The sequence below is a fragment of the Centroberyx gerrardi genome, chromosome 10 (genome assembly GCF_048128805.1).
Source record: "Centroberyx gerrardi isolate f3 chromosome 10, fCenGer3.hap1.cur.20231027, whole genome shotgun sequence".
Taxonomy (NCBI): domain Eukaryota; kingdom Metazoa; phylum Chordata; class Actinopteri; order Beryciformes; family Berycidae; genus Centroberyx; species Centroberyx gerrardi.
The window spans coordinates 29,881,409-29,889,970 of record NC_136006.1 but is presented as its reverse complement, the minus strand read 5'-3'; the positions used below and the strand labels follow the sequence as shown (position 1 = coordinate 29,889,970).

General features: G+C 40.7%; 1 protein-coding gene across 2 annotated transcripts; it reads right to left on the bottom strand.

The window, feature by feature from the left end:
• Positions 1–536: 536 nt before the first annotated feature.
• On the bottom strand, positions 537–4,857 carry LOC139924695 (histamine N-methyltransferase A-like). 2 transcript variants are annotated; one of them, XM_071915802.2, is made up of 7 exons: positions 4,819–4,857; positions 4,477–4,619; positions 3,617–3,669; positions 2,318–2,425; positions 1,944–2,074; positions 1,457–1,550; positions 537–1,052 (listed from the first exon to the last, which is right to left on the bottom strand). In XM_071915802.2, the coding sequence occupies exons 2-7, from the start codon at positions 4,608–4,610 to the stop codon at positions 700–702; spliced, it is 873 nt and encodes a 290-aa protein (XP_071771903.2). In that variant the 5' UTR covers positions 4,611–4,619; positions 4,819–4,857; the 3' UTR covers positions 537–699. The 2 variants fall into 2 exon arrangements, with proteins under 2 accessions (XP_071771903.2, XP_078142333.1); XM_078286207.1 differs by lacking the exon at positions 4,819–4,857 and adding an exon at positions 4,738–4,761.
• Positions 4,858–8,562: the final 3,705 nt, after the last annotated feature.

The following is an 8,562-nucleotide window of genomic DNA, read 5'->3' as shown; positions in this document are numbered from 1 at the left end:
GTGTTCCACCAATTTTTTAAATTGCACTGATTGGCCTAAGGAGGCACCACAACGTTTAATTGTATGTTACGCACAGTATCTTGGATGCCAATGAATGGCACCTTCTCTTGCCCTTTCCCTGCCACATACAATCAAGAAATATGAGGTACCATATTTTCTACTTATGAACCCACTACAACTCTGCATCATTTGTGGGGGGATGACATGTTTACTGCTTGTTTATTTTGTATCCATCGTTGGAGCTAAGCACTCAGAGTAACAAAATGAACATTTATTTATATGAAAATTTAATGGGTTATAACTTTAACTCTCAGTGCTCTCATGTGAAAAGCTCATAACCCAATAACTAAAGTGCTTTCTATGATTGCGCATGAACCAGTGGTTTACATGATACTTGGTTTACTGCATGGTTTAATAGTTGTGTGTCAATCTGTAAAGGCTTTGAATATGTGTTTTGGCAGGTATGATGTGTCTTTGTAGCAGTAATATATGACCATAACATCACCAAATCATGATGGGACTGATTTATTGATCATTTTATTAGAAAAACACCATAGTTTGTTGAATAATTGTAGGCAAAAAAGACAGAAATACTGCGCATGGCAGCTTCGGTACAGGTAAATATACCCTTGAGAAAATGTGACATACAAGAAGAGAAAAGAGAATGCATTGAGATTTTCCAAAAATTCAAGGATATACTCAAGCGTAGACGAGTATGCTGCTCAAAGTACAGTCAAACAGAATCCTGCCATCTTTCTCGGTGCTGCACTTGTTCCTGAGAAGGTCCAAGATGCCCGCTCTGAGCTCCGGGGTGAGGGAGCTGTGAAAGTGATCTTGCTCTGTCATGAAATCCAGCAGAAGTTCTCCCAGCTCGCTGCCCTGGGTGAAACAGTCAGTGATGTCGATGGTGTTGGGAATGGCATGCTTCTCGTATTTGAGACCCAGACTCTTCAGGTGGACTTCGATGTCTCCCGCCGAGAGGTAGTCGGAGATGCTTTTGGTGCAGAGCTCCTTCCTGAAAGTCTTCCACAGGATGTCCCAGCCACTGTTGGCTGGATATGAGAGAAAACACCGTCAGGCAGAATTCCAGAAAAAATGGACCAACAGTGTTACAGAACTAGAGATTCTTGGCCTTCGTATTAAGGATGTTGAGCAACTGTCTCAATATCAGCCTGTTGTTCTTCCATTACAAACTGAGTTCAGAGTTTCTCAACATGGCAGATGGTGAAGGAATGAAAGGCTGATGGAAAAGTCACTTCCAAGTTTTCCAAAGCCAAGGACGTAGAGGTAGAGTCTACCAATGTTCTTGATCATGGTTTCATTTGTTTATGGTAATTGTACCAAGGTATCACAGTTCATTTGACAATACTATATTGATGTTTAAAAATGCTACACAGCCTCTTTAAATCCATGTTGTTCATGAAAGTAAAGTAAACCTGTATCATGTTCTACTGACCTGCTTCATGGACGATCAGAAGCTTGCTGTTGTTTTTCAGAAGGCTGTGGAAGAACTTGAGAGCCCCGGCATAGTCATCCACATAATAGAGCATCTGTTAAGCAGAGAGACAAATGTGCTTTTATGGCAAGCCTTTCCCATACAACCGAACCCTAGAAACATTTAAATCTGCAATATACACAGTAACATTCATTTATTTTCTCTACCCACTAAATCGTCTGGAGTCTATCCCAGCATGCATTGGGTGGAAGGCAGGGAGACAACCTGGACAGGCCAGTCCATCACAAGGCTAACACAGATAGACAGACACTCACATTCACACCTATGGGCAATTTCTCCGATCCACCTGACTTCTATGTGTTTGGACTATGGGAGGAAACTCAGGAGAACACGGGGAGAACATGCAAACTCCACACAGAAAGAACTGGGAATCAAACTCACACCCTTCTTGTCGTGACATCATTTGTAACATAATTTGAATTAATACCTGGATCATGTGTATGAAATCAAATCTTTTCATGTCTCCCTTCCCTCTGACTTGCTTCTCATATTTTCCACTTGTCATGGTATGCCACACAAATGGGATCTTCTGAAGGTTGGGAGTCTTTGCTACCGATGCTACATACAAGTTAGACAAAAAAAAAAACAAAGCACTTGATGAGGCTGATGGCTTGAGTATATACAGTATTGCAACATTTAACAAGACATGACCTAAACACTGATTACAAGATACAAAACCAATACAAACAATGAACTCGTATACAATCTTAATTTTTAAAAGTACGTTTCCAGAGCATAATAAAAACATCAATGAAACAGCAGAGGTACGTTCCCATGTGTGGTGTTTTGAAACAGCAGTACCTTTGAACTCCTCTGTGAGTTCAGTGCTGGGTTCCACTATGTCAGCAGTGAGAGGAACAGCAGGGAATGTAGACTTGAAGATAGAGAGCATCTGGGTATCCATCTCCCCTGAAATAAACAAGGGAATCTTCAGACTGCTCGATGCAAATGCGCTGGTGCAACGCTGCTTTGGTTTGACAACCTCATGACCCTAAATGAATTGCAATTCCAGTGTTGTTCAGTGTTTTTACTTTGAGTTGAATATTTGTTTGAATATTTGAGTTCTTTTGAGGGCAAGGACCCAAGACAATGATTCAAAACTAAGTTCAAGTCAAGTTTATTTATAGAGCCCTTTTAGCAAACAGGGTTGTTTCAAAGTTCAGGTACACTCTGATAAAAAAAATATATATATGTGTGTGTGTGTGCTCTATAGTCTTATCACTCTGGATATGAAACAACAGTGACTATGAGGTTAAAGTCCAGACTGTTTCATTTTAATATTATGGGATTTCAGCCATTTAAAGGTGCATTTAGTAATCTATGACCTATATTGACCTCTAGTGGAGACCAGTGGGAATTGCAACAACGTTGATGGAACCAGACAGTATTCCAATGACTTAAGTATTCACTGAAAATACCATTAGGTAGACTAGACTGAGTTATCAAACCAGCTTTAAATCATCATGTTACAGACCTTAGACACAGACATTAATACCTTCATTAGCTGTTTTCTCCTAATAATCCTCCTATTAAACTCTTACATTTTTCCAAATGCATTTGGTCACTGTAAAATTAGAAGCAAGCATGAGCAACAGTGGGTGCAGTCCTTTAATTGTTAATCCAATATGGCTGAAAATACCCTCACATCAAAGCTGACAGTTTACACTTTAAGTGCATCATAAAGTAATAGCTCCAGTCCACAGCTTGTACCAAGCCTTCTAATCCCCTGCGATAAGAATATTCAGTAGTATACTTCGGATGAAGTATTCATTATTTAAGGGGAATTGTAGCCTGTAGCCTCAAGCAGAACTCTGTTACTGTTAAATTTGAAAGATGACTGTAACTAAGCAGTAGTTAGTAGTATTGAGATTATTTTACCTTTCCTGCATAATTAGCCTCAAGCAGAACTCTGTTAATATTAAGTAGTTTTTTATTGAGATGTTAATGCAGGACCTGTTGACAAATTCATAAACACATACACACACAAAAGCAAACTCCCACACCCCCCTGAATTTTCGCCTACACTTAAGTGCTAATTGGACTAAAACAGCGACCAAAACAACAACCTGTCACAGAGAAAACACTTATTTCATCACTCACCTGCACCACTCCCGACACCAAGAACATCCAGGTTGCTTTTACCTGCTCCAATTCTGTACATAACACAAGAGATAGAATACGCACTGTGTAAATATACTAAGAAACACAATTTGAGTTAGTTTAAATGTATCAGTGTATCACTTGAATGAAGCTATTGCCATTTGTATATGGTTTGGAAGTAAATTCTTGGTGATAAAGTGTTGGATAATATAATATATATAATTAACACACCTACATTTTTGAGTGTGTTCACAGTTGTACTCAGGAATGGAGAGCAATGGATTATATGTAGCAGGATTATAGTAATCTCATTAGAAAAAAGGCAACTCATCTTTTAAATTTTTTTTAAAGAATAGGTAATTACTTGTTGGATTATGCAGAGAGACTAGAATGCAGTTAGAATATAAGATAGACACAAAGGTTATTTTCAAGACACTAGCTAGTTAATTGCAGCAGAGATCCAACATAAATGTCTAATGAAGAGGTAAAATATCACCATGCAAAGTACTGGCATAATAATACTGCCTTGTGATTTGCTTTATTGGCCTGACAACAAGGCTTTTTAGCCTTCACAGCTGAAATGTGCTGTGGTGCCGGTCACTCACTCATAGCAGCGTCTGTATGCTGTATGAAACTCCAATGGGTGGGGAGTTTCCGTTCCAGAGTGTAGGCCGGAAAGTGAGTGCTGATGCCAGAAATCTCAGCAGCTGACCAAGTAATCATTGAGTCATCGGTATTTCCAGCCTGCCTACACTCTTAATACATTTAAAACAAAGCACTTTGGGGAGTGGACTATCTTATAGGTTGGGAGGGCTGCTTGATTTTTAAGCAAGCAGCCCTCCCAACCCCGCTTGCACTACCTTTCAAATTCCCCTGGCAGGACGCTGTCAATAAACCGGAGAATGGCCTTGTGCTCCCCCGAGTGTTTCAGGTAGAACTGGAAGCCTTGGACATAACGGCCCTCATAACCGCTCTGCTTTGCCTCTGCAGCCATGACTGACACCTGCAATCCATTAAACACAGTGGTTAGAAATCGCCGCGAATAGCAGATAATTTATGCATTCCATAACCCGCTATCGCAAAACTATTCACAGTTGCTTTGGAGAAGTTCCTTCACATACTCTAAATCATTGAAGCAGACACAAGCAGTACATCGTAAATCCTATACTAAGTGGAGCAAGCAAGAAGTATTAAACAATCACCTTGAATGCGTGGAGAGTGAAGAGAGTGAGTGGAGTGCAGTCCTCTGAGTTGCAGAGTTGAGTTACCGTCCCCTCCCACAGGCTGGCTGGCTCAGTGTCATCCCATAGCGCTTCGGTTGCGTAACACTTTAAACAAGACTTGGCCTTGACTGCTCATCAGAGACCATGCAGCTGTGGTGCAAGATTCATATCCACAGCTCTATTTCAATGGCCGGTTACCAAATCAAACATTGGAACATTAGTTTCATAGTTGCATCTTAGTCATTAATTTGATACCCACTGCGGAGAAATACATGTACTGCATAAAATTAGCTGAACTATTACTGTATGCATGACCTCTTCTGTACACAGACATACACCCAGGTTATCTAAGAGCCACGAGGAAAACTCTTATTAGTAACCAGCCACAGGCCAGCCTTGGCATCTGATTTGTCTCCCACTTTGAATGCAATGCCCATTCACAGCGACGTGAACCTTTCTTCAGCAAACGCTCAACAGCTCCTGCATAATAGGACGAGTGTGAATAGCAAATTGAACTCTGCAAGTATTCAGGTCATTCCCAACACAGAATAGACTCACGTCTTATAAGGGATAAGCAGTTTGGCCTCCTGTTAGTCAAGTGGAAGGCTGATGTTTAAAATGAAGATTGTGAGAGGCGTTTGAATAAAGTCACTAAAAATGAATTGATCTGTATGAAAGTATGAAAATGTAGGCACTCAACGTGTATCATGCATGTCACAGGATCATGCTACGCCTATTTTATCTTCTCTACACTGCCTGTTAATTTTAATAACTAATATTCACAGCTCTTACACACGGTAGCCTACACATGACCATTGTTTTCCTATGGAGAGAGTGGTGGCACCTCAGAGGAACTCACCGCTCCCAATTTCCACTGAGTCTCTGTAGTCAAAGTTCAAATTATTTCAACATTGACCCAGTCTGCTGCTGACCTTTCAAAGCACTCCCAATCAGATTACAGCTTTATGTGACTTACGCATTGATGTACAAATATCGAGGAGAAACTGCTCCTGAGTGTGTGTGTTTCCAGAACTATACAATACAATACTATATGATTTGTTAAAGTTGAAACTCAACTCTCCTAAGCTACATCAATATTTTGTGTTAAAATATGTTATCTCATTAAAATCTTGCAATACATCTTTGTGTGTGCATTTTTACAATCAGCAAATTAATTGAACATCCATTCATGAGACATGACATCCTGTGACATCACGTGAAGAAACAGGTAACACTGCTTCTTCTATTAACATGGCAGGGAAAACAATACTGTAAGTGTAACTGAGAAGCGTATCCCTATGTAATAAATGCCATGAGTGTCAACGAGCTACTATGAAGCCTAGCAGTAGCTAGGTGTAAAATATTTAGCTCTTTCCTTCAGTCATCCCAGGAAGTAATTCCTCACCTGTGCAGAATCACCTGCTGCCCCCCTGCCGTAAATTGTAATAAATATTACGATCATCAACCAGCTAAGTGTATGAAGCCAAGGTAACTAGCTAGCTAACATTAGCTAATATCAGGCAGAAGTTTTAGCTATTTCCTTTGGCCATCTCATTCCCAGCAACTTACTCCTCACCTGCGCAGGATCATCATGGTCCGTTCCTGCTCTTTCTGGCACTGAAAAAATAAGTGCCAAACAACGTTGGAATTTATACTAGCATTTGAAAAGACTACGCCCTCCTATTTTAAAACATATGTTAGCTATCAAACCAAATGCAGTATAAGTTAACTTACTTATTGTTTGCTGCCTTTCTGCTGGCTTGCTGAACATTTTAACTACCTCTGAACACATGAAGTTGAGTAGCCTATGAAAATGTTACCGCAAGTAGTATTTCAAGTACTGTCTTGAAATCTTGCATTAGGCTAAAACCAACTGAGCATAATATTAGAGCATTGTGGGAAAAAAACTTAGCAAACTGGTATGAGCTGGATCTGGCTAGCTAGCTAGAATGTTTAGCCATGCAATTTAGCTCTAGCCAGTAAGACAAGAGCTTACAACACAACAATTAAAACAATTAAATTAAAAAAAAAATGTGTGTCACTTCTAACAAAAATCAAACACATTCCATATAGACACGTGGCCAGTTAGTTTAGCTGAAGGTAGCCAACTTTGGCAATTGGCAAATGAAATCACTAATGCCATCGCCTCTGTTTGTTTCTTGTTCATAGGCTACACTTTACCGAAGCTAATTAGTGCCCATACTAACGTAGACTCATGAAATGTTGACGAATTTACTAAGAGGAAGCCACAGTAGTAATGTTTGAATTCTTCACCTCTCACCTGTGTCACCTTTGTAAAAATTACACTTTTGTAAAAATAGAAGTTTATATAAAATTGCTCAATATTAGTGAGCTGCTAACCCACTGAATGAACAAATGACTCCCACTTGTACCATGCTTTCTGACCAAAAGGTGGCACTGCCTATCTGCCTGAACGGTTCGTTCAGTTCAGTCCCATAGCAACTGAACTCCTGAGCGAACAGGGGTGATCTAAAGCTTCACCTAAAACATAGAAAAACTTAGTCAACATAATGATTTCCTAGATATTACCTTCACAATACATCAAGGTATGCATGTTTCCTTCCATTATCATAATCCATAAACAAAATTAACAAAGGACCTATACTCCAAAAGCAGAAACTGGCAACAAACAATTTGTCTGAAAACCTAAAAACATTTGGTTCACCCAAATGTTTGATGTTGACAGGACTGCTCTGATGGTCATGATTAACCTAAACCGACATTTAGAATCTGGCTGAAAAATTTGCATATGGATGAAGGAATATGTACAGTATATACAGCAAATGTACGGACTATGAATATATTATGGGAGCATAAAGTAATGAATGCGTGTCCATGGACCTAAACAAGAGTTCACTAACAAAGACCACGCCACTATGAGATGATTTATTGAGGAAAAGAGGGGTCGAGAATGGAGGGATGAAAGAAGGGTCGAGGGTGGTGGGATGAATCGGGGGTCGAGATGAAGGGGTCGAGATGAAGGGATGAAGGGATGAATCGAGGGGGTCGAATGAGTTGGGGTCGATGGTTAGCTCGAGGAACCAGGGAATTGAGACTCAGGGTGGGGGTACTGTCTCGCTGATGGGGAGTCGTTTTGGCTCCATCATATCCCCCTGTGGTTCCTGTACTGAGAGAGAGAAGAGCAAGGGGTTGGGGGGGAGGGATGAGAACTGAGACATGCGAGAGAGAAAAGGTCATGGTTAGGCGCGTTTAAATAGGGTGGAGCAGGAAATTGAATGTGTGCTTGAGGCGTGGTCTTGTTCCCGAACTTTAGTTATAATAATAATAACTTCATTTCACTAACAAAGACCACGCCACTATGAGATGATTTATTGAGGAAAAGAGGGGTCGAGAATGGAGGGATGAAAGAAGGGTCGAGGGTGGTGGGATGAATCGGGGGTCGAGATGAAGGGGTCGAGATGAAGGGATGAATCGAGGGGGTCGAATGAGTTGGGGTCGATGGTTAGCTCGAGGAACCAGGGAATTGAGACTCAGGGTGGGGGTACTGTCTCGCTGATGGGGAGTCGTTTTGGCTCCATCATATCCCCCAAAGAGAGCTTCATACGCAGAGATGAGCATGAGCTTTTCGAACGTCACTGAGATTGCTGCGAATGTAGCTGTGGTAGGCTTGGGATGACCAACGGCCGAGAATTTTGATAGTATGGTCAGGAATTCCTTGCCTAGAAGCAGTGGAAGCAGCTC